Source organism: Pleurodeles waltl, chromosome 2_1, assembly GCF_031143425.1.
Source record: "Pleurodeles waltl isolate 20211129_DDA chromosome 2_1, aPleWal1.hap1.20221129, whole genome shotgun sequence".
Classification (NCBI taxonomy): domain Eukaryota; kingdom Metazoa; phylum Chordata; class Amphibia; order Caudata; family Salamandridae; genus Pleurodeles; species Pleurodeles waltl.
The window spans coordinates 119,416,798-119,444,540 of record NC_090438.1 but is presented as its reverse complement, the minus strand read 5'-3'; the positions used below and the strand labels follow the sequence as shown (position 1 = coordinate 119,444,540).

Below are 27,743 nucleotides of genomic sequence, written 5' to 3'. Positions count from 1 at the left end.
AGATGACACACTCACCAGTCAACTGTGAAGGAGGAAGAGCAAAAATTAAAAATTGAGGAAACCGAAATAATCATGAAATCATGTCATTTTCACTGCTTTTTCTACTGTCCTAACTTTTTCAAGTTATGCGCTCATTTAATCTTCACACTTTTTTTTTGCTATACTTTTAGCTAACTTTGTCCATATAATCACTGATGCACAGTAGTGCGCGCGGGGCTCACACACACCCCTACACACCCCAGGCACACACACACACACACACACATATTTTTCTCTCTCTAAGCCAGTCTTCGCTTAAGAAGAAAAGGGGCTTTACCCAGAAATATTTAAACAAATTTTATTTTTCGAAAAATGACATTACACACGTCTTGCAAATGTACATGGAGGAGAGGAAAACATAACAAAAGCACGAGTGATATATGGAAGTGACCAGTTTATCTGTCGCACTGCACGGAATGAAAGGCTTTTGGCAGAACCAGAATGATTACTCTGAAAACCTATTGGCAACATTGGAATGAAGGATGTTTGAGCTGCGCCTCTAACATTGTGGCACAAGAATGACTCTGCATAGGTGCATAGGTTACACTAATGAATATTTTGTTTGAGTAAATATCTTTCAATGATTTTTTGCTGCAATAAAAATACAGCTTATGGTTTAATGTTTAAGCCTTTTCTGTAATGTTATTTTTTTTGTAACAAAGTAGCAGAACACCTGAGTAATGTTAAGCTTTTATCATATTTTGAAAATGGAAATATTATATAATAATTGAGAGAATGGATGTCTAAATCCCATTATGACCAATCATCATTTCTTCAGGAAAATCACTGTTACTTCCAGAACGTATTTGGATCCTGAGTCCATAGGCAGACACTTCAGAAGTTTCTCATTAAAAATACTTTACAAATGATTATTTGCTAGCTTTTCCATCCAGAAAAGGAAATTCCAGTAGCAGCTGGGAAGTGTTAAAGGCTTTGACATGTGGTTCAGAGGTGCATCTTTAAAGTTCTTTGATACTGTTTTTGTTTAAGTCTAATAATAAAGTCCTCTGTAACATTCAATTTCAAGAGAAAGTAGCCTGATCTCCTTGCAGCAAATATATTTTCTTTTACAGCCCTAGTTTTATCCTGCCTGTTTTTTGACTAAGCAAGAACCAAGTACATTTAGAAGACAATGTGGCCATGCCAAGTATTTGTTGTTAATGTAGAGGTCTGATGCAAGTATTTTACTTAACTCATGGGATCATGGTCTGGTCCTGTAGTGGTGATGTAATCATGTAAATATGAAACCTTCTCAAAGGGAATCAAAGACAAAACCACATGTCATCTTGACCTCCAGAAAGGAGCCTGCACTGCTTAATTTGCACAGCCAAAGGCATATTTCTGGGAAAAATGACAAATGGTTGCTGGTGAGAGACTGTGCAGAGAGATCAGTTATGCAACTGATTATATACTCATACCTTTTACTGACAACCATGAAGGTGAGAGATAAAGGAAGTCCTCATTCCCAGTGGCAGCATTAGGAGGTATACTGTATCAGTACCATGCACTTGCCCCCCAGGACTTCCAATTCTAAGACTACTACCACTATATCACATCTGTTCTCTAGGCCACCACATCTTTACTACAGCTATGGATCTAACAATTTCTGTTCATCGACATCAATAAAAATGATTTCTGTACAAGTAGAGTGGCACAAAAGGTGGTTAAAAAAACTAAGGAACTCACATCAAATAGAGGCAGGGTCAGCTGGGAACATGCATGCACTGCATTACAAGCAAGAAATTAATTCATTGGCTTAAAGCTGCAATATATTACAGAACAATGAAAATTGACACATTTTGGCCGATTATTTATTTCGAAACAACCTTTACGCGTACAGCCAGGTCTTTGTTTTCTGTAAATGAAGGCGACAGAGAGTAGACTCTATCATCACACAGTTGTCTTCAACAGGACCTTCCATTGCACATACTTCAATATCTTTTGTCTTGTAATTTATTAATAAATAAGGGCTATGACCATAGGTGCTGTTTTACTGAATGTGTAATTGAAATACACTCCCAAACCATTCAGAAATCATTAACTTCAAGTAACAATACAAATCAACTGATATAACATAGTATATGACTTTAGAGAAAGCAAAATTATTTTTGCCCTTATAACTGAGAAAGGTTGGTTTGATTTGCATGGTCGTCTTGTTGAAATTCACTCTTACAACTAATGCCACCGCTTTTTGTGTCAAACGTTAATGAAAAGCTATCACTAGCTTGAAATGTGGATGAGTTGTTAAGAGAGACAAAAAAATACTAGGTAAAACATTAAATTAAAATACATTCTTTGTACAACATAGGTATTAAATATTTTCAAAGTTGTTCTAAAACAAAACAAAAAACAGACTCAGTGTGGTCAGACTTCTGCAGAGATACAGATAGAAAGCATACACAACATGTTCAAACACAAGTGTAACATAAAAACGAATACTCTGGGGTTTCTATTATGTTGCAGCTTTGTTAATTAGGAAAGCTATCTGAAATCACACAAAATGCAAAAATATTCGTCAATTTTAAATGTTAGCTGCTTATATCCCTTTTACCCAAAGTATCAAAGTGCCAGAGTAGCAGAACTGGAATTTCTTGCAAAACAAATAAAGGCAATGAGCATTCTTAAATTAGGCCACTATCTGAAGAACAGAAAGGTGCTCAATAATATCAGATCGCCCCCTGTTGGTACATGATTCTGTTTCCTAGAAACAGCCCAGCCTCCATTAGGGGCCACCAGAGGCTACTCTTTAGATGGCAGCTGCATCTCAAGGTGCTGCGATTGTCTCACAGAACTACTGAGGTGCGGTTTACACAGATAAAAAAGGCCTCTCTGTATCTCCTACTACATGACAGTCATACATGGATACGTATTTTGACAAGCCGCATCTTGAGAAGCATTTGAGTGGCCTCAAACATGGCAGCTGCAGCTGAGCTAGTAATACTACATTGAAAATTCAACTCCATGTCATGAGGTTTTTCAACAAAGAGAAGCAAACTAACAATTAAAATAGCATTCAGAGTTGAGCACATAAATGTACTTAGGCCCCTGCGACTTACATTCAACGCTTCCACTTGGGTGTGTCTTATAGACACTAGTTAGTTAACAGTGCAATTAGTTCCAACACATTCTTCGAGAAGCAGCCACATTGTAAAGTACCCCAAATATCAGAGTTTCTCTTGCAGCACAACTAGACGTTGTGGTTACTAAACCATACTTATGATATTTATGACAGTGTTGAAAGATGTGCATTTTGTTGACCATCACCTGAAAAATTGGAAACTTTGGGATGGCTCAAGCCTTGCTAAGCTTTCCTATATCTTCATGGTGAGGCAACATCCAAAGACAGAGTGTGGCTGGCCATGCTTTGCTGAACTTAATGAGAGTATAGAGACACACAGTATAGCTTGAGATACAGCAGAACTTAAGGTTAGCTTATAATGGCACATTTAGGGGCTGTCTTTTGGGATTGTTTCTCCAAAAGAGCATATTCATCTACTTTTATTGTGTAAATTTATGGAAAAGTGTTTCAAATCTTAAGTTTCTTCTGAAAGGACACTACACTCGATCAAAGTCTGCACATGCATGGCAATATGTGACAGTACCTATGCCATAAGTTTGGATGGATGCAGAAAGAGTCTATGCACACCCTCAGACATGCACCTGGCAACTCTGGAACGTGAGAGCTCCAGGACTGATGCTGCACATTTATTACAATATTCCTGATCTTTAGTATTTTGTGGATAAATAACTTAAGAGAGCCTTCTTAAACAAGTTCGCAAGAGTTCCCTCAGAAGTAAAGAGAGCAATCTAAGATATTGTGTGAATACAACATTACTTGATGTTGTAAAATCTCATCTTAAAGAAGGCAACAGGTCGATATCGGAACTTTCTGTAACTATTTATCATTGATCTGTGCACATGTAATAAATATGTTTACATGCATAATGTTGTGTTAGATAGCTATGGGTAAGATGGATACGGGCGAACACATCACAATAAATCTAGTTATTTAAAGATAATTTGTACCAACATTTTATTTTGCTCCATTTTCTTTTATGGCAGTCAATACTGTTTGAGTCAGAAAGAATAAGATCTACAAAACATAGACATTAATTTTGCTGCCCAAGATGTAATTAACAGCCATAAGAAGCAATGGAGCAAAATAGCATACCGTTAACCTATCCAATATGGTGCTAACAGCGCCTACTCAGGCAGTTAATGCAAGCATGCCCTTGGCCAGTTCAGTAATCTTACAGTGTGTGTTCCATGACAGTAAGCTGAATAATGTATATTATGTTCTACCAATGCTTCTGCAATGACCTGCAAATATGATGGGATGATGCTGAAATTTTAATTGCCAAAGCAGTTTAAAGCATGCTAATAGAATTAGACAGCATATATTCAATTGTTCTGATGAATTTGCTAAAAATTTACTTTTTTGTTGCCATTGAACAGTCCTTTGTTTTGTCTTTAACCATAGAGCTCAGTATCGACAAACCACTACATATGTCCAATTGTGTGCAAATACTTTAAACGAAAGCCTGATTCCTCACTACGAGGCCCCTCGGTTGTAGATAGTTTTTAGTTAAATTCTGGATTTACACGTCTAACATCAATTTTGAAGTGTGATAACCAGGCCTGGTTCCTATTTAGTAATAGACATGAAATCCAACAATTCTAGTAATACTCGTACACAGGTTTAAAATCTGATTTATTTTCATATTGACTCTTGTAACTCAACTGTGTGAGCCTCTAGCAAATATTGTTATGGTTTCCCAGTATCGAGTATCAGATTGTGGTCAACGGCAAGGCTGATGTCTTGCAATTGTTATGCTATTTTAAGAGATGAACTTGGCATGTGGCTTCTGTCATAAAGCGGATATTGTGAGGCTGCCTGATGCAGAGGGTGGATCTTGAGGGTCCAAAGATAACATTCAACTAAAATATTCATGTTTGAGGCACATATGTCCTGTTTGGCAAATAGTCGACAGCACTTTGTCTAAGAAGTGCTATACAAAACATCACCAGAGCAGTAAGAATACTTGAGGTTATAATATCATCATTTTACAAAAGTATTTGGTTAAAATGATAAAAAGTACCCTGTATAAAGAATATTTGCTAGTTAAATTCTTCAGTTGTTGAACCTGTATTGGATTGAAAATAACCAGCCAGTAGAATCAGACATGCCATGAAACACTTGATAATATGCAGGAAAGATCTGTAGGTTTGCAAAGGCATTTTGGTCGCTTGGAAAAGAGAAACGATGAAAGCCTCGGTCAAGCATGCAGGTACCACTCCTGGCTACTGTCAGAAGGAACAGATCCGAGATTAAAATAGCTTCTCAAAATGCCAGTCTGTGAGGATGAAGATTTGCCAGCAGAGGGATTTCTAATCATGCTCTGCCTGAAGGCCATAGGTGACCTTTCTGTGAGCAGGCACCAGATAGCTGAGCTGCCACTACGGATAAATTGAACCCATAGTTTGGATTTGATGAACACAAAGTTTTCTGATTTAACAGCCACATTCAGGGATTTGTAGCTAATTTTAAAACCAATATGAACAAACTATAAGCTACCAATTTGTCTGTCTGTCCACCTGCATGTCTGGTTGACTGCTTGTTGGCCGTAAATCTGTCAGTCTCCTCTGCCTGTACTTCTCTCTGCCCTTTTGATCAGTGTTTACTGCCTGCCTTCCTGTACTGTAAGAAAATGCACATCGTACGTGCATCTGTAAAGTGTTTCTAAAAGAATTATAGAAATACTGTGAGCTCAAGAAATAACTTTCTCTAATTAGAGAACAAGAAATCAATGTGCTGCCAAAACCAAAGTTGGCCTGTGCATCAGATATTCTTTCTGTGAATGAATAACCATATTAAGGAATAATACCATTTGAACTAGGGCTCAACTGTGTCATTACTTTGTTGCCTCTCTGACATCCTCGGAGCACAAGTGGTTTGCCCCAGGTCATAGGATGCATCACTGGTCAATTAGAGCTTTAATGTGTTAGGTTGTCTTACATTTTTGCCTCCACTCTGAATATATAACTAAGACATAAAGTAAGTTTTATCAGGACAACCAGAACTTCATGGAAAGTTAAATCCACTGAAACTTTGATGATTGCTTATTTAGGTTACTGATTGTGAATAAGAACTATCAATTCCTACTTTAATTGCTGCTGCTGATCAAAATCTACTCTTCATGATAAAAAGCCCTGCATACTCAGAACACACATTTCCATAGCTCTTTTCTTTTAGTCAGCCCAGATATAATCAGCAATTTTCAGGTGATAGGATTGCCTTGGTCAGAGCTCTTACTCTTTAAACCCTTCCTACTACCACCGAAAATAATGATTAACCAATCTTCCAGACTCTCTTTAAGAACCAACAGTGTGGAATGAAGGCCTGCATGCTTAATACTAGTTCAGGCAACAGGGTATGATATGTGCTTCTTAGTAGCTCAATTGACTTTTGTGCACCCATCTCTAAGTACTGTCTTTTTAAATGAATATTCACTAACAAAGCTGGCAATATTTTGATTGATTACGCATAGTCCCCCATAGCTTGGAACTATCCTTCATGTGTTAAATTTATAGCACTTTGCTGACTTTATTTTGTTTGCAGAGCTTATCGTCTTAGTTTAAACCTCAAGCCCCTTCCACAACTAAAGCAAGTCTCCAATTAAACAATGCAGTGCTTTAGGTCCCCATTCTATGAGGCTAATTTATTGTGATAAATTTGTTTGTCATGTTCCATCTAACTTAATCCTAATCCAGAATTTAAAAAAAACAAATCCACAAATGGTTCTGGCATTTATCATAGCTGTTGTGACCCTCAGAGCTTCTCATTGACAGAAGAATAAACCATAGACAGCCAGGCAGACAGACAAACAGATTATTAGACAGACAACTGGAATAGATCACCAAGTATTTTGTTTAGGGATAATCATACAGAGCAAGGGAATATAATTGTTATCTTATACCAGTACTTCATGCACATGGAGCACAAAGTAAAGTTTTTTTGTCAGCATTTTATTAAAATACCTAATTACTTATATTCTTGCCTTCCCAGTTCTATGCCCAATCAAAAAATGCTGGCAAGTGCTTCTTCCCTAACAAAGTGCATAATGTACCATTGCAATGTGTGACCACTAGAAAGGACCATCAGGGGAATGTTAAATTAAAACTGCTTTAAGCTTGCACATGACATAATTTACAACCGATGAACACTGAAAAGCTTTACAACTGCACATCCACTAGAGTGAAATGAATGTAATTTATTTAAATGGTGGTATACCTTTCCTGCTTGTAGGTGGGAGTTTGCAGCATAGAGTGATGGATCAGTAAAACATTCTGGATTTGAAACACACTTGAAATAGCCACATAGACAGTATTGTAAATAATACAATGGTGAGATGATTTGGCCTCAAAGATCCTAGAGATTTCTTAGTCTGATGTGCACATCAAACAATCTTCATATGAAAAAATGGCTAAAACAGAGCTGCTTGTCTCAGCAAATGCTTTGCAACATTTCCTGAAAAGGATTTTCATAGAATACTGTAGAAAGAAAAGCTAGTCTATAAAAAGAAGCAAGGATCCAGCGCGTGTACTCCAAAAACACAGGTACAAGGTTATTTCATATATAAAACGTGTGTTGTTTTGACTGCTACAAAAAGTGACCTAAAGAAGTCAGAGAGAACAAAAAATCAATTCTCACAGTGGTTTCCATCCTGCCAGTTAGAAGGCATTCATATTATGATAGGAATAGAGAGAGAATGATACCATTCTGAGTCATGAACTATGTATTTTCTATTAACACTGGGAGGAATCAAAGACCAGGTTTACTTGTGTATGATTTGCTTTTATACAAATTGTTAAGTGTTGCAGATAAATTGTTGGTGCAAGAATACCTCAATTGAAATGTTTGACCTCACACATCAATGTCCATGTTCTTTCTTATTGTCATTGTTATTGTTTGTATTATTACTATTTTTTATTAAGATTAATATTAGCAACAAATATAGAAACAAATTAAACTTCCTTGTTACAACATCTGTGAGGAAGAAAGAAAGCCTTTCTGAATTAGATGATGGCTTTGCTGGTACCGTGCGGGTCTTTAAACCATATGGGCTTGTTTTAGGATTTGTGTCGTTTCACAACTCTGGAGAATAACATTATGGAGTGTGATCGCTTTCATGTGAAAATATGCAAATGTGTTACCGTCTTCATGGTGCTATGTCTTGCTCAGGTGCTTTCGTTCACGGCCTTTGCAGCCAGGATCTCCTCCACATACTAGACATGTTTGTCTCAGCCTCAAAGGCTGGTGCCAGACAGAGCATATGGGAAGAAAAGCCTGGAGACTGGGAGGGGCCAGCGTTCCCAGCGCCGCTTATGCCCTCCGTGAGCGCATTCTGAGGCAGACAAAGATAAATTTATTCCTTTTTAACAATTCCATGAAAAGCAATTTCAAGTGAGAGTAAAACTTTTGATTAAAGTCCAATATTACAGACAGTCTGTAAATAACTGTAGGAGTGTGATGATTGTTGACATGTCTCATTCGTATCGGGGAAGGAACTGCCTGCATTATGCATGTCTTAAAAAAAGATATCAATCGATTGTGATCAGTTGATAAATGTTGAACTGTGGCACAGAATAAAACACAGAAAGAAAATGACAGATAGCCATTTGTCCTTTTGATTACAAAGCACCAGTGAGACGTGTTTGTTTCTTCTTGTTTTTTTACAGAAGATTGAATCGTAGTTGCGGAGGTTGATATATCAAAGAGTGCTTCTTTACATTGAATCTCCAAGGGAATCAGAGTCATCCAGGGAAAGAGGCAGGTACAAATCCTGGGCAAAGAGAAAACAAAGTATAAGTTTCCATGCAGTGTCAATTTCCATGCACCAGATGCAAACATGCAAGCTACTGAATCAAGAATTTCTTCTGCCGCTACAGATTACGATTTTTTAGAATAAACTGCATGCATTCAGTGCTGTGGGTGCATGCTGTGAACTGAAAGGTAACTTTATAACATCTCAATAAGAACTTATCTACAATAACAGTAATGTTCTTTCAAGGTACCAAAATTTCCTTCTAGCCTGGTGACTATAGAAACTACTCTGAAATAACTGGATGATTATCAAACACCTAGTTATTCTGCTAATATCCAATATCTTTGAGTTCCTAAAGATAGCTAAATGTGATAGGCTGGCTACTTCATAAGCACCCACACTTGGTATTTTGCAAATTGAAACTGCTAGTGCTGATTCAGAAGGCTAAATTTCTAAGAATGTATTCCCCTATTTGTAAAAGTTTAACAAAGAGTCCCTGGACTGTTTCTGAAAAGCTATGATAGGAAGTGAGACTCCAGGAGTACTCCAATGGAGACCTTCCGCATAGCCTCTGGCAGCACAACCTCTATCTACACTGTGTCACTAACCCCATACTGCAGCCCAATATTACAGCTCCCTTGCACTCCAGCTCTGCACACAACCACTCTGCAGTCCCTCACACCACCTGATCCCCACAGCCCTGTAGCCCAGGCCACAATGACAGTCCCTAAGTTTGACTAATAGGCATTCTAGCCTATCATTCATCCTTTCCTTACCACCACCCACTCACTGCAAGCCCTCATCACATACCCTCGCTAAAGACTCACATCTCATGAAACTACCAACTGAGATGCTTAATTACTTATGTTTGCATTTATTTATTCAGGCTATGATGTTCTCCAATACCCACAGACAATTTGTTCTCATTTACTTCAGCCCCTCAGCTCAGTTTTTTACTATATATCCTGTTGCAGCCCCCAGGCTTCCTATAGACTCTAGTCCCAACTTTCATTGTTTCATCACTGTCTCTAGAATGGTATACCACAGAACCTCACACCAGCCTCTTTAAGACCATCAGCTCATCACTGCAACCCCTTGACCTAGCCCACCACTGCAGTCAGTCTTTGTGGTACCTCAGTGTGCTGTTTTGCCAAATATCCTGATTTAAGGCCATATTGGACAACTCCTCACATTGACACTATGTGCAACCTCAACAAAGTGTGTTGCGTTGAGACATATTCATCTGAGCCGTTCATTTCCAGAACATATATCAACTCCTGATCCCAGTGTTTCACTGCAAGCCATATTAAAGATCATCGGTCAAGACCTTTGTTGCAGGATCCTACCTCAGACTTATATCCTGCTTCATCATTATTTAAGTATCTATCCTCCTAATCGAGTCCATCAGTGTACTGCTACTCATCTCACACTCACCAATCAAACCAGCACCTTATTGTAGAAACTTAATGCAAACACTCACTTCCATCCTTGAGCAAAGCACCTCACTGCCAGTCATACATTACATCACCTCACTTCTTTTCCCTCACTTTTTACTGCAACATACCTCATCACTGCAATCACATTATTCATTAACCATCCATTCTTATCTTCTTTCTTCATCCCTCTTCCAGTTGTTCACCCGTCAGTCCTTTCTCCTTCTTTTTCTTCTTAAGCTATAGTTAGGGGTTGCTCACTGCAGTCCATAACTGCAACACCTCACCACCTATCTTCATCAGAACATCTGAGTGGACTTCCTAACAGAAGCTTGCTCAGTATAATAACTCACCCTCTGGCACTGCATTTAACCCCACAGTGGACACTTACTGCAGTCTGTACTGCAGAGCCTCTGCTGATTGTAGTGCAGTCCTTTAATGCCTAGCCTCATCACAGCTTTACAAATCCTCACTAAACCCCTCCCTCTCAGTCAACTCTGTCAGCAACCCTCAGCTCAGCACCTTCCACTTTGCCCCTTTGCACTCACCTCTGCGCCTCCCCTCCCCCGCTCCTCATTCTCAGGTCACCATCTCTTGGCCTCTATGCTCCTGATTGTTACATGAAATGCCCTTGATAGCTAACTCCTCTGTCCGTTACACCAGCAGTTTTTAACCTCTTGACTTCTGTGGACCCCAGTGAATCACCACTAGAAGAGGAGGACCCACGCCTAAGCAATCTCTATAAGTTGGACTTAAAAACAGAACACAAAAATACAGAAAGGAATACATCAAACAAATACATACATGAAATATTTCACTTATCGGAAACAAAAATGTACAAATTCTAACATGTAATTTTAATTGGAAGGCTGGAGCTTTTTTAAAGTTGCTTTTATTTCTAAAACAGTAAGCAAAATGGAAGACTCCAGCTTATCGCTTTGTCCTTTTTGTTCCGAATTCATGCTGTTATTGTCTATGCACGCCAGTGCACGTACCAGCGGTTCAATTGACGCCACTATTTACTCACTCTTGATTGTGTTTACTGTACTTGTGATGCTCTTCTTCAGTCGATGGCCACTCATTATGCACACCATCGGATTACAGCCCTTAGCCAGAGCATTCACAACAACAATCTAGCTCCGTCTGAAAATAAATTTTCCCATTCCAAACAAATGTTCCCTGCTTTGGGATCAGATGACATTCTTCCACAGTCTGGTAATGAAAGGTTGCCTCATTCCAAGCCAATGTTCCCTGGTTCAGAGTCAGATAATGTCACTCTACCACAGTCTGATAATGAACTGTGGTCTCATTCCAAAAAAAAATTCCTTGACTTAGGATCAGATGTTTCATCAAGCATTCCTGTATACATTACTAGAAGCACTGATTAACACAACTATATCATATATTAGAAGCAACATAAACATGCATTTTGAAGCAGAAAATATACCCATACCGAGATGTGAAAATCTGCACCAGAAAATACTCTAGGCAAAGTGAAATTCAAAATAGAGCCAAGATCTTCACCTGCTACTCAAATGAAAGATTAATGAAAAATTAATGGATCAGAACTCCCAAGGAAAAAATATGCGGTCTGACGTTTCTTACCAACAGAGAGAAATTTTACCTGAGGGAAGAGTCTAAAAGATAGAAAGTTCCTCTGGATCTACCCAGGCTTTCAAAGCCAAGTACAAAAACAAACTATTAGCCAGTTTTTGACAAAGTTATTAAAACATAGTTAAAGATGATAAAGCCATGAGCCACAATTTAGATATAAATTCCCATCCCATTCATTAGGCTTAAGTGAGGAATGCCATTCTTGAAGACCAGCAGCTTGTCAACAGAGCCAACATTCAAAACTGTTCAGGGTAACTAAAACCTCAACGGCATTTAAACAAACAAAAGAAGAACATAATCACATATTTAATGACTTGCTCATCAACATCAGAGGCCCCATAAATTGCTGGTATGTTTAAAGAATGTCTTCCAGTAGGTGTGGCCACAGAATGTGCTTGTAGAAGTAATGCTTCTTACAGAGGTACAGACATATCACCCTTAAACTGAAAAGGTAGGAGACAAATTAGTACTAAAACGAGTAAACTTCCATTGGCAGCGAAAATTGCCGCAGTAAAGTTAACATCGGACTTAGCACTTGAGATCTGTGAACTAAGGGCCTGATTTGGAACTCGGTAGATGGGTTACTCCATCACAACTGTAACGGATATCCTGTCCTCCGAAAGCTAAATCCCATTCTAGCCTATGGGATTTAGATTTCAGCAGATGGGATATCCATCACCGTTGTGATGGTGTATCCTGTCCGCCGAGTACTAAATCAAGCCTTTAAATGTTTTGCTACAGCTGTAAAAAGTGAAAATGGCAAAATTCTATACCTCATAGTTTAGAACAGAAACAGATAAACTATCAACTATCAAACCACTAATACAGCATCCTGAGAGTATGTTAGCTCACATTACAAGGGACGAAATCCCATACTGGATTTTAGATAGATGCCTCCTCCCAAAGAAATACTCAAATATCCAAAATCCCCAATTAAGTTGGACAACAGTAAAGGAGCTGTCTTTGCTTCCTCTCCAAATTGCATAAGACACTTCCAGGCCCACTGAACATTGGGTAGAGGATACAGAAAAGCATTCCCAGTGAAGTTAAATTGGACATAACCAGCCAAATCCCGGAGGATATAGCCAAGAGGAAAGAATATATGCACTACAAAGATAGAAGTGTGTACTGTGTTAACGTGCAGCTTGTTAAAAAGCCAATCCGGCCCATCATGGAACACTTGCTGTCCAAATTCCATGTACCTGAAGTAAATTACTGCTAAGGAAATGACATCCACATAGCTGTAATCTCTCTAGATGAGTTAAAACACTTAAATAATGTCCTGGTGAAAAAATGAGTTTAATAAAAAATTATGATGATGATGATACTTGTGCAGCACCCACTGTCCAGTGAACTATAGCACAGCAGATGCTTGATTTAAATGAAATTCAGGACTGGGTGCGCACATACAATTTCCAGAAATAAGAATAAGACAGAATAAGTCATTAAAAAAAGTTACTACCAAAAAGGGAGCAGCTGGACAATCCTGGCTCGGAAAAAACAAACAAAAGGTTTAATAAAAAAAAAATTGTTTAAAAAGGAGCAAGAACCAGGGAAAGAACTCAGTTTAAGAAGTTACTTCTGGAACTTTCTGGGCAAATTCCAAGATTCACTTGGTTCCATTAAACTCACAGCTGACTCTTGTCTGATAATTTGTATTGAAGTGTGATGTGATCAATACCTTGGCAAACCATCCCTTGAGAGTACTGGGTGTTCATACACAAGCATGTGACACCCAGCAAAATACAATCCTCTATAAACTGCTTTATGAGTGGTACTATGTTCCCACAAAAGTCCATGTGTTCTGGAGGGAATGTGGCAAGGTGGACGACACATAGTGGTCCTGCCTTGACTGACTGTCTTTCGGAAAGGGGTACTAGCGGCTGTTGGGCTTGCAACTTCAGTGCATGAGAGAGGTTACGGGGAACAACATATGCACATAATGGCATTGTCTTAGATAGGTATTCTGACTTTTTTGCAAGCTATGAAAGAACCTCCCTCTATAACTCAGTGGTATTGAAAACTGTGGAATATCCTGATCATTAAATGTCTATTTAGCAAACAGAAGACAGAAAACACTAAATGTGACATTGCCTGAAAAAAATATTGAATTATATGCCTGAAGGTTTTCCAATATTAGCATGTCCTCCCAGGATGAAGGCCCTGGGGCTCTTTGCATTATTACCTAAACATGCAGTACAGGTTGATACTGAGCAGAAGAGAAATGTACATGGAGTGATAGGAACTTAAAGATTAAATATTGTATAAAAATTGTATAAGGATATATATGTTCAGCCATTACCCATTCAAGGCGGGATCAAAGTTGGGGAGGGTGGGATGGGTGAGAGTTTTATTCTTTGCTCTTATCTATGAGATACCAGTCATGAGAAACTGTCAATTGTGTGCACTATTTCCTGGCAATTGGCATCTCTGCATGTGTATTCTAAAATTTCATTTGCATGTTATTCTTAACTCTTAATTCTAAAAACACTAATGCAATTTACCTTTCATAATTTAAATACTATAATTTAACTCATGATCCAGTAGAAGTGCTTGAACTTGTATTATTGCAAAATGCCATAACAAGTTCACAAAATAATGCTTTTAGTGAGAAATGTGGTTTTCTTGTGCGACTTTTCACATAGAGAAGGCAGGCAAGATGATAGAAGGATTAAAGTTCCAGCAGAAAATATCTCTCAGTGAGAACCTTTCTGTACAAACTAGCCCTCCATCACTGTTGTTTATTCAAATTAAGATATTACACGATTTCAAGTACTTTCACCAATTTCACATAGTGTGCAATTTCAAATAAAGCGATATTTATAATAAAGAACTAGAAACAAAGTTTAATAACATGCATTCTTGCACTAACAGAAATGCTGTTAAGCATGTGTAAATAAACTGTAGCTCCTCAAATGCTTTTCTCAAAATGACTCTGTTGAACAGTTTTCTCCAGAGAATCATAGCGTTGAACCCCAAAAACAGAAGGGGCCTGACAACTTAGCCACGCCTCATGACAGATCACATGGATGCAGAAGAAGCATGCTCAGCAGGTAAATAAAAGCGAAATTAACATTTACATGACAAGAGTACTGCTGGGATGAATCATCACTTTATCATGAACTAGAAGACAGTGATACTCCTCTCACTGAAAAGGGGTACAACTGATTCCCAAATGATGAATGAACCTATTGAATCAGATATGCTCCTATGGAATTACTGATGTCATAAGAGAAAATACTCACAAAAATTGACAACCTAATATATGTATTAAGAAAAAGTCTCTTGTAGTTTGGGTTAATGCACCCTTTGTTTGAACTGCTCAACCCAATTAACAATGCTACTATGACATTTTTTAACTCGAAAAGCAGCACCACCAAGAAGATGCCTTTGTAGACAAAGGGTGCACATATACCCGTACTTCTCCCTATGTATTCCATAAAATAGATCAGTGATCCTATAGATAAAATGTCTTTCAAAGAGCTGTCTGAGACAGTGAAGACGTTAGATAGACAATTAATAATTGTTTGAGAAATTACCCAACTACCATCTAAATTAGGCAAACATTTCAAAGTCAAGATTAAGTTTATCCTTTATCCTTCAAACACCAGAATCCCTGGACTCACAGTAATCACCAATAATGACAATTATAACCAGGTTACTTAGGCTCCAAACTATACGGTCCTCCGATTCGAGGAAAATAACACTTGAACGTGTGATTGTAAGATAATACTGTAATATACTACATACAGAAAGGCAGCAAAGAACCATTTAAGATTTGTGAACAGCAAGATCAAACTGAGCATGAAATGGTGCTGGCCCACATGGTTCAGAAAGAAAACTAGAAGCCAAGATAAATTAGTATCGTATTCAAAGTCTAGTTTATGAATTAGGCAAACATGGTACTGCCCTCTAATTTTGCATAAATCCTGCTGTTACTATTCTCTGTCTATCTTCAACTATTAGATTAATGCTGTCAAATACGTAGAACCTACTTCTACCACAAACATTGTATAGCTAAAGCCAGCAACAACTTACAAACCTTTATGATAAAGTAGTCCATACTAATGTCCTATAAGCCCTAAAATATATCTATGTTTCTTTATTTCTGTATTTTAATCTGTTTTATTTATGAATTGGTTTCAGAAACTAAACTTTAGCTGATATCTTATCTTTCTTTTCAGAAAGTTAAGAACTGCAATTAGTTAAAAAAAAGTAAAAAGTTCTGCCTACAGTGATGTAATTTATTTTAACCATAAAATGTATAAATAAAAAGAAATGTGGTCACAAATCACTCTTGAATCTTAAATCTTGTCTGAGTAAGCAAGACACATCCATCCCAAATTAACCCACAGCAACACTCAAACAAGATCAAATTATAAATCCTACACATCATAAGTCAGGAAAGGAAATTCCTTTAAGAAAACTATGCTTTATGGGACTGATAGCGGCTATTGAATATTTAACTGACAACTTAATTAACCCCATGATTGCAGTGCTCTCTAATCAGTACTCCTCTGGGGAAGGAGCTGTTCCAGAAAGTATTTTTAGAAACTCAAAGAGAACCTTTACATCACTGAATCTCTATGAAGCAATCTAAGCCACCAGTGAAATTCAAACCATAGTGATGGCTTTCCAAACCAAAGTAACTTTGGAAATCAGGCACCAGTTACAAGAGGAACAATTGATACACTTAAGTACTGAGACTTTACAATTATTCAAGATAATAAAATGCTTAATGAGTCTTCCTTCCTCTACTGCAAGCAAACTAATATCTAGGGAATGATGGGAACTTGCTAGCAAACTTTTTCTACCACTGTGTCAACCTTTTCTGCTTTGAGTCAGGAAGATATGAAAACCATCCTTGGCTCTATAAAGTCAGGATCCCTTTGCAGATTCCCCACCCCCACCTGGAACTATTCCTCAGGACATACTTAATTATTCCTTTGAAATAGGATGGATCCCATAAAAATGGAAACATGCAATGGTAAGACTGCATCTAAAAAAAAATCAACACAAATCCTTTTTTAGCAGAAAGCTATAGCCCTATCTCTCTGCTTCCAATAGCTAGTAAAATATTATCAAACCATGTCAATAAGCACGTATCTACCTTTCTAGAGTCCTGGGAGATTCTTCACCCCATGCAGACTGGTTTTAGAACAGGCAGCAGCACAGAAACAGTGCTGCGAATAGCTACTGAGGAATTTAGGGCAATGTTAGATCAGGGTGGCTCAGCAGCCATGATTATGCTGGCCCTGAGTACAGCATTCCACACTGTATCTCATCCCACACTCATCCACAGGATGGAGGAAGTTGGAGTTACAGGAGATGCCATTAAATGGCTGATAGTATTCCTGACTGATAGAAGCTTTCAGGTGTGTGAAGGTGCTCTATATTCATAATTTAAATCCACAAGTGAGGGGTCCACAAGGATCCTCTCTTAGTCCCACACTTTTTAACCTATATGTGTTACCACTGGCAGAAATCATATGTTCACATGGCTTCACCATAGTGTCATAAGCAGATGACACGCAGAGTATCATGGCCTTTACACCTGAAGTTAGCCAATCCTCCACCACCCTTAAAACATGTCTTCATGAGGTAACAGACAAGATGTCTGCCAGCAGTCTAAAACATAATGGTGACAAAGCTGAAGTGCTTGTGGTAGGTAATAACAGGTATAGGTGGCTGGAGCTATCCTGGGCAGAACAATTAGGATAACTACCCAAGCCAGGCAATGCAATTAAAAACCTTGATTTTTGGATTGATGAAAATCTCTCGATGGAAACACAGGCCAGAAAATTAGCCGGCTCAAGCTTTAGAACGCTTAGATCCTTAAGAAGACCCCTCTGATTACCACCTCAATCTGCTAGGAGAATTCAAGATTAGATTACAGAAACTTCCTTTTTTAGGGAGTCCAGAATATGTGATAAGAAGACTGCAAGTGCTACACAATGCTGCAGCCAGAGTTCTGCTCAAAATACCTGAACATGAATTTGCCAGACTGGCCTTGCAGCACTCCATAAGATGCAGATGCAAAAAATAATCAATTTTAAGGGTCTATATACTGCTCACAGGGCCTTCTATGGAAAAGGCCCACCCATCATTTGAAACCTGCTTACTCCATATGTTCCCAGGAGAAATCTCTGTCCTGGCAGTTTAAAACTCCTGTCGGTACCCAGGGTCAGAAAAGCAAGATATGGCAGCTGCTCCTTTACTTACCTGGCACCCAAACTGTGTAACAGTCTTCCTCTTTCTCTTAGAAGTCAAGAATCTGAAGGATATTTCAGAAAACGATTACAAACCTATCTTTTCTAGTTACAAGTTAATAACACAAGATCACCTATAACCTTAGTGGTTGTTGCATTAAGTGCTGGGAGATCCAGGAGGGTAGCTATGCTCAATACCAAAACTATTAAACTAAACATACTGCAGCAGAAGAAACTTTTGAGCTATCTCCTCAGAAATATTCCTGAGTTTTCATGAAATGAATGAGCAACAGTAAGATAAGGTCTCCAATTGATAAAGTGAGGAAAATTAAAGGGTGCTTAAGTAAGTGTTTTTTACATTTTGAAGACATTTTGTCTCAAGATTAGTTTGATTTTTGGTTTACTCAAGATCATGAGCCATTCCAACAGACACAAATAGGGAAGCAGTTTTCATGATCTCCCAAGAATCACTCTCGAAAATTACTAAAAACCTCGGGGTATAATTAGACCAATTCATGGTACATGTAAAATTTGTTTCAATGGTTACTGAAGTCGATTGAGGCCCTGGGCATCTATGCAGACGTGCAGATCTGTAAGAGTTTAACAAGAGTGTATGTGCTTCATTGGCTACCTCATATATTGAAAGTCTCACCCAATTGAAGGGTGATACGAAATGTATGACCGCAGTGATTAATGGCAAATTATGGTTAACATGAAGCATCTATATAACTTAGACTTTATACTTATAAATCAACAGTTTTGCTGACAATAGATGTTTTTAGATACATAACAGTGGTGGTGAATTTATTGTGTTCCTTCATAAAATATTATCCTCTATTCTAAAACACCAACACATGGGTTTATATAATACACCAGGACCTAACCTGTATGAGGGTGCTTTACATTTAAACAATTCAAGAAATACATAATGAAGAGGTTGGACTTGTAAAGAATGTTATCAATTACAACCAGCAATCAGTGAAAACAATATGTAAGTCATCTGCTAAGATATCTTTTTGGGCCCCAAACCAACCAATTTGTAGAATTATTGATGGTTTAAGTAGCTCTAGCCACTTCTAACTAACATAATATCTAATATTTTGTTATCATCACTTAATCAGAACACGTAAAATAATTTCTCTCAGAATACCTGCCTGGCTGAAACTAAAATGACATGGAAGCATATAATACAATTTAGTCAAACATTAGAAATGTATTAGAATAATTGACAATTTGGTCGTTATTAGCAGTACAGGTATACATTAGAAAGAAACTAAGGATTATACCAAGGTACATGGAAAATAGAAAGTTGGAACTAATAAAGCTTATGAAACAACAAACTATGGGGCACAGCCAGGGGTGATGTTGAAGAAGGTGAACTTCTGAGTATGACGTGGCAGTCACCAAGAAACTGCAGGCATAGATGGAGATAAAACCAATGATTAATTATTGGGGTTCTGTTGCTAAAAAGAACAGAAATTATTGTGGTACAAAAGCAGTACCCCATCGTAGCCAATTTTCTATTGCTTAATTAAGGATCCCAACAAGAATCTCCTTACCGATCAGAAGGGTGTGGGAAAATAAGAGCCTAGTGTGATACTGAATTTTTTTTTTAAACAGCTTTCTGTTTGTATAATGGTCTGTTGTTGAAAAAATCCAACTCCGGACAGATTCAATATATTGCTCCAAAATCATATATTAGATTACTCCTGACTTATGAGACACCTTATTCTGCTGAAGTTGGTATCCAGTAAAACTATGAAATCCTGAGAGAAGTACAATGTTGGCCACATGTGAACGTATTTTGTAGAGGATATCATCCACCTGCCTAATTTCAGTCAGACTCACCTAATCATTATGCAACACTGCAAAGCAGGGGAATTATGATACCAACATTCAATTTATTTCAATGGCTTTGTAAACCAATCCACAAGAGGTTATAAATATATGTTGATGGTCATGTATTTATTTACTAAGTGGACTGAATGTCTTCCTGTACCATATAAAAATTCCATAGTGTGGAGATTGATCAAGGATCACTCTTTGTTTTGGTAATGTGCTTCCTTCTGTCTGTGGATTGAATAACTTCTTACACTAAACTAAGCAAACTAAGTAACAATACTTTGGTGATCATTATGAAAATATGCAGCATTAGACCAAAAATTCATATAGATTATTGACCCGTCTCAAGTTGGAATATAGACTGCTATAAAAAATGATTGTCACCATGTTAAAAACTTTTGTTCAAGAGGGAGGGACAGGTTACAACTTGGGGATACCTTTTTTTCTAATGGCCATTAGATCAAAACTTCTTAGATAGTCACCATTCAAGCTTATAATGGGACAGAAAGTTGTCCTTCCAAAACAGTTGTTATATGAAATCATTGACCAAACCCTGATCATTGAAACAACTACCCTCAAATATGTAGAAAATCTTGAGAAATGATTACATTTAGTTTTTGCCTTTCCCTACTAGAATACTAAAACGGCAGGAAAATGGTAGAAAACACACATTGTGAATTTAAGATCACCAAAAAAGGAATATGAGATTGGAGGATGATGTACATTTACTTATAACATTTTCAGTGAAATCAGGTTAAAGACTGGAAGTGGGAGTTGATCAACCAATTAAACTGCTGTAACCACTGTCCAGACTTAAACTGAGTGGGAATGTTGAATGTAAATTTGTAAATTTGTTGATACTGAAGGTATTGGTCCCAGGTGAAAGGGTCATAGGCATATACATATGTAAATGCAAAAACTGGGATGCAAAAATAATTGAGAAAGTAAAAAGGTGTGTTTTAGATCATGCTTATTTTTCAAATGTACAGTGTTCTAACAAAATTTCCTTTTTACAAAGCTTGTCTCCAGAGGATTAAACTGCTATGTAGGATGTAGTCTTTTAAATTGTTATGTCACATAGCTTTTAAATATGAAAGGGAATACACATCCATTTTTTAAACTCCTGTTTCGCATTTCAGAGGGAAGATGGACAACTAACCTCTTTCATACCAGGGAAGGAAAATGTGTGCCTGCGTCTTGATCCCAAAAAATAAAGGGGGTGTCCACAAAAATGTGTCTTGGAAAGAAGGCCTAATTGTAGAACAAACCAAACCCGAAAACCACAGATTCCCTAATAATGATATCTTTATTGTTCCTGTCAATAATGACAGGAACATCAAGATGCCAAAATGACAAAGCTAATCTAGTGAAAACAATACATACAGACTACGAAGAAAATTGTTTAGCAGATTCCGTTTCGGATAACATATAAATAGTTCAGTTCCATTCCCTGGAATATCTTTTTCACTTTACAATTGAAATTTGACTAAAAGTAAAAATGTGAAGCCTGGCAAAAAATATTCCCCTTATTAAAGATGTCAACATCAGTGAAAGAACCTCAGCAAAAGCAGAACGCAAACATCTTTGTAAAGGAGAGATAGTCAGAGTTGAAATTCTGCTGAGGCAACTGTAAAAGCAAATGTTTTAATGCAAGCTTTGAAACAATCCTTTCCACCTGACTCTCAGCTTCAAGAAACTAGATTTTCACCAGAGGCCTACCACACTTTACATGTGATTTATAAATGAAGCCTAGGATTCTGCAGATGGTGGACAATCGTACAGGTAACAAACCACAGATGCTGTCCGCTAGACCTCTCTGAAACTGGGGCTGTATAAGCTTATATCAACAATGTTTCAAAGAGTTTGATGATTTTTAGAAGACTGTAAATAAGGACAAATTTGGTCTTCTACGTTAAACATTAAATGAATTATTAGAAAGAAAACTACAGTAAACGGACACAATCATTTTGTATTGTCATTGTTCACCAGTCAATAAAATATGCAGAAAGAGATCCAGCAAAAAAATTGAACAACAAATACTAAATATAGCAAGGGTATACTGAGAGTGTTAAATAAAAGAAATTAGTGTTACTGTCAATTGTGCATCAAAAAATCTAGCACCACTATATACATGTTTGTTTACAGATTGTTGAGGAAACCTCTTCTGTCATAGATGTAGTAGACAATAATTTCCTAATCTAGGTCAACAGTGTTTCGACTTCTACTCATGTAATGGTCATCATCTGGGTTTCGATTTTTAAAACATTTGTAGAAGTATCTGAATGTGAGGGCATTTTTTATCTAAAAGATATTTTGTTAGTGATGGTATTGTAGCCCTTTTTTATTTGCACTTTTCAATTATTCCTACTTCCTGGTTCTTGGGAAGCATCTCTAGAGTCGCCATTTTGGTTATGTGCATTCTAGTCTTTTTCCTGGAACTCCCTATTAAAATTGGCCAATGACATGGACTTGCAGCGGACATGTGTAGCAGGCGTGCAACTGGTGCGTCAAAGGGAAGCCCATCTGTGCCCATTTGTGACCGGATAGCGACCAGCACCAGCCACACTGCTTATTTTTCATCAGGTATATCTATGTCAGTGATTTTTAAAGCTTGCACTGAGTCTATCTCGCATTGTGATACTATCATCTCATTATTTCATATCAAGGGCCCTGTCTCTTGTATTAAATGTAAAGCATGCTTTGGGGCACTTGACCCACCACCACTAGCGGTGCAACCGGTTCATAAAACAAGCATGCTATTGAGTAGTCTAGCAAATATTCCCAAAAGTGTGTGACCTTTGCTATATTCAGGTAGACTTTTTGTTTATTGCCGAACTTTGGCTTCAATCCTGATATTGCCCTTGCCCTTCCCACTGGTTATAGCATCTCCAGGCAGGATAGACCTGATCTTCAGGGAGGTGGTCTTGCCATTATTTTCAGAGAGCCCCTTCAGTGTGAAACTTTCAACTTCAGATCCCTAGTAGGGGCTGAAAGCGTAGGGTCCTGTTTTAGGCTCAGTCCCTCTCAGTCCTTTGCTGGTGGTTTAATTTACCATCCACCTGGCTCAGGATTTACTTTTTTGGCCTCTTTGGGTGAACCCCTAGCTCCTCTGGTGCTCTGGTACACTAACTTCACCATCATGGGAGACTTCAATTTTATTTGGAATGCTCCAATGAAGTAATTCATTTTTCTGATAGTTTAAGCACCTTAAGATTGCTTAAATTGATTAAAGGACTTACACATGAAGGAGGTCACAGTCTCAATTGCATCTGCTCTGATAATCCTAATTTACCAGTGGATGTTCGTACCCGGCACAGTTGGTTAGACCCTATGCTCATCCCTTTCAAAGTCAATCTGGAGCAATGTACTCTTCCTCTTTCGGCTCCCATTTCAGGCCCTTCTGCCACTTGCATGTGAGGTAAGCTGCTAACTGATCCCAGATTTTCTAAATCCTTATCTAATTCTATTCCCACTGTACAAGGACTAATTGTGGATAATGCGGAATCCCTTAATAAGTGGATATCTCAATCAGCCACTATATTGGTTCAATCAGGCCCTAAGAGATCAACATTTGCTTTGTAAGCAAATAGAAAGGAAATGGCGTAAGGCCTATGATTCAGAAGATGTGCACTAAAAGCTTATCACAAGCAGGTTAAGACTGCAAAAAACGTTTATTTCTTTACTCAAACTGAGGAAGCACAATTTGACCAAAAGTTTATCTTTAAGATTTCAAACTCCTTCCTTAAACCCAGGGCATTGGAAAAAGAGATTGTGCCCCCCCAAGCATTATGCAACTAGATCTTGTCCTATGTTAAGGTGACGATACAATCCATTCAAAGGGATTTTATCACCCCGATCTTTCAATAACCTACACTGTGATGGAGGAGCCCCTGAAAGCAGGGAATAGAACTTTGCTAGTCTTTCAAACAATTTCTCTTGCACAGTCCTGCCAGGTCATCTTGACTTGTAAACAAGGATCACCAAATGACCCTTGCTCCCCCCCGAGGTCCTTCATAAAGTTGCTGAAGTAGTCTACCACATGATTAATCAGATTGAACAATTCCTTTGCTACAACGGAAGAACCGGCAGAATGGATGTTGGCAGCGGTCAAACCTTTGAAGAAAAAGCCCCTTTTAGATTATACAACACTGTCCAACTCACGCCCAATTTCATTGCTGGCTGCAATGAGTAAAATAATTGAAAAATTGGTTAACACTCAATTAATAGCTTTTTTGGAACTCACCAATGTACTTCACCCAGGGCAGTCAGGTTTTTGTCCTAAGCATTCCACCGAATCTGCTCTATAGGAAGTCACAAACACTCTAAAGTTGAAGTTGGATGCAGAAAAGAATGCAGTGCTGATTTTATTAGACTTATCCACAGTATTCAACGCCATTTCCCATGATATCCTGCTCCAGCAGATGAGAGAAGGTGGAATTGCTGGTTCGGCCCTTTCCTGGATAAAATCTTTTCTCATTGATCGCAGACAGGTGGTTAAGTTGGGCCCTTACTCTTCTGAAGAAATCACTGTTACCTCTTGTGTCACGCAGGGCTCTTCATTGAGCCCTGCTATATTTAACATTTACATGGCTCCTTTAATTTTCTTGATAACATCCTTTGGAATAGATACCATTTCGTATGCAGATTACACCCAGTTGATACTATCACTGGATAAAGCATCACTTGGACCAGAGATTAACTTTAAAAATTGTTTAACTGCAATTATTCAGTGAATGCAAGACAACCATCTGAAATGTAATACTAAAAAAAACGAGATCATGCTGTTGGGTAAGTCTAACAATTTCACTTCCTCCGAATAGTGGCCAGATTTAGCCCCCCGTCCCCTCCAGCTACAGTGGAAGTTGTCAGGTACCTTGGATTAAAATTTTACTCCCTATTGTTTCATCCTCAGGCGCTTTTGGTAGCAGGCACATGTTTTAATCAAATTAAATCCTTGAGGACATGTTGGGTCTCTGTCAGCTAGAAAAGTGGTAGCCTGTTTGCTTATCACTTCCAGGCTGGACTACTGTAGTAGTCTGTATGCTGGTTCTTCTAAACAGACTGTGCAAAAACTTCAAATTGTCCAACGCGCAGCTGCCAGAGCAGTTCTTAAACTGCCAAGAAGATCATCTGCCTCAGCAGCTTTGAAAGCTCATGCTGTTGCTGCTGGTTCACAAGAGGATGCTCTTTAAAGTTCTTCTGATGACTTTCAGAGCCCAAAAAGCGACCGGGCTGAAATTCCTTATAGCAAGATTCACTCACTATGTTACGAGTAAAGCCCTGAGATCCTCACAAGCCTAATGTGCTCAAACCTCCTTCTTTCAGATTGAAAACTAGAGGGGGCAAATCCTTCACTGTTTTAGGCACCAGGGCCCGGACCTCCCTTCCTAGCCACCTAAGGTTCATTGATTCGGAACCTGCTTTCAGAAAGCAGCTAAAGACTTGGATTTTTGGTATCCCTGAAAGACTTTGCTATTTCCTCATTTTTTGAAGTATCAGTTCTTTCTTCTGATCGGATTCTCTTACTTCAAGCAGGTGGGTTTCATCCTTGTCCCGCAATAGCTCCAGGATGCTTTATAAATGATTAATTCAATTCAGGGCAGAATAAATTTGGCCTATGCAACAATATATTGATGCTTGGTTCAGTCTCTTAGAGATGCTAGTGGGTTGCTGGATCCCAATGTAACAAATGAAGGTTCAGAGGAGACACAGTAAGAGATGTCTTCTTTTCTTCCCAGATGAACTGGGAATTTTGTCAGTGTCAGGGTAGGGATAGGGTTTCCATAAATCTGTGTAATCATGCATGAGGGTGTATCTGACTAGGTTGACATAGTGTCTGCATTAACTTAACTGGGAATAATAAAAACCAGCAACAAGAGAGGTATTAAGAAAGACCTATACAAAGGAATTTATCACTGGAAAAAGACACATATTGCTTTCAATCAACAGAGTTGGCCAGCTTCAGGTTGATAACACTGAAAGGGGCTTTATTCTGAAGAGGGGGGCTATGACAAATCTGAGACCTTGATTTTTGAAGATGCTGATGTTGTATACAGAAAGATATGTTCACTAATGACGCTTAGGAGTGCATTTGGGTTTTGTAAACAGACGTAAAATATATGTACATTATAATCCAAACAGCCGAACATTTTTCAGATTTGAATCCAAACATTTTGCAATGCAGCAAACAAAGTTGTCTATTAAATAATCTATGATACACGTTGACACCTAATTAAAATATATCCCTTTTTTTATGGGTAAACAGGTTAGCAAGTAGTATAGATTCCTCCTGAGAACATTTCATGACCTTTGATGGGAGTATATGTAGAAATTCTACTAGTGGATAACCTGTAACACATATAAATCACCAGACATAAATATTTCCAATCTATCCAAAATATGTCTTAGTTTACAATTTGTGTTGGTTAGAAGAAAACTGCAGGATTAAAGGCAGTTTACTTTTGGTCAGTTGCCTTCACAGGCCTGCTTTGGAGATGACATTTTACATTCTGGGATCTTCCATTTAGAACATTTGTATGAATGGTCATCAGATCCTACTGTGCTAAAAGCACAATAATGAAAGAAATTCATATAACTTTATGGGGCCTGTTTATTTACTGGATGAGAAAACAGTTATTTGTATATTTTTTAAATACTGGATATTGTACCTTCTTTGCCATGTAAGATATTTATTTATCTAGTGATGTAATCACATTTTTACACTGCTTTTATCCAAAAATATCCAAAGGGCTCACAACAAAAACTCATACACTTGTACCAAACATAAACGTTGAAAAAATGGACAGCAGAATAAACATGGACAATTCCAAAACAAAAATCAACATTAATGAAGATATGCAAGACCAAAGAGATGGCGCTTTAGTTTTTTTTTTTAAAGCAAAAAGGGACAAAGACGGTAGAATAAGAGGTGATAGCTGTATGTTCCTCTTCCTGGATGGGGGCTGGATTACAAACGCTGAGGTTAATGCTTCGTCTAAATTAGGACTTTTACTCTGGCTATAGTGCACGTGCACAATCATTCTTATACCCCCGCTCCGCCAACCTGCGTCTTATTGTAGTTTGGCTATGTCAAATCCATCTACGTTGATTGACACCAATAGAAGATGGATCAATAACACAAAACAACAAAATATGATGCAAACTAATTAATCAAAGGGAGGCCCTACCTCTTCTGTTTTAGAAAACCTTCAAAATCTCCTTCTTTATATTAGAAGTTGTGAAATGCTGAATTTAACTGTGAACATACCCTTTCTGGACCTTGCCTACCACAAAGCAAACTCTAATCATACATTCAAGCCATGAACGTGGTAGCCACTGGTCCACACTTGCTCCCTATTCACATCCCTAGGTCTGTAGAGTTTAGGGCTGTCATTTGGCTGCCTCCGTAATGGCCTCTAAAGTGTTCAGCCACCTCCCTCTACATATTGCGACCTGCCCTACTTTGCTGTCCATCAGAATAAGCATCAGATCACTACTCTTTACCTTTAATTCTTCAATGCTCTTTGATGCTTGGACTCTCTTCTCTATTCTTGGGATTGCACCTAAAGGAAATTGAGTTTGTGGTCTGTTATACGTTCTGTAATTATAGGAATAAATAAATACATTTTGATTGGCATATGCTCATCAAAACAGCTTAAACCAACTGTCAATTATGAGAATGATTTGTGTCTCTTATCACCGGAACCCTCTGGTGAATTTGAAGATAACATGTTTATTTTGCCTAAAAATATTGTTTTTTAAAGATGGTAAGATTGGTTTAC

General features: G+C 38.0%; 1 protein-coding gene across 16 annotated transcripts in view; it reads right to left on the bottom strand.

Annotated features, from left to right (window-relative positions):
- Window positions 1-323: 323 nt before the first annotated feature.
- DCX (doublecortin) overlaps window positions 324-27,743 on the bottom strand; it is a 231,716-nt gene continuing 204,296 nt past the window's right edge. For 8 of the 16 annotated variants that reach the window (XM_069211310.1, XM_069211359.1, XM_069211338.1 and 5 more), the window contains 2 exons: window positions 27,466-27,524; window positions 324-8,882 (listed from right to left, as the gene is read on the bottom strand). In XM_069211310.1, coding sequence (XP_069067411.1) covers window positions 27,507-27,524 — 18 coding nt within the window. In that variant the 3' untranslated portion in view covers window positions 324-8,882; window positions 27,466-27,506. The remainder of the gene's footprint in view (window positions 8,883-27,465; window positions 27,525-27,743) is intronic. The other 8 variants (XM_069211282.1, XM_069211327.1, XM_069211291.1 and 5 more) reach the window with 1 other exon arrangement.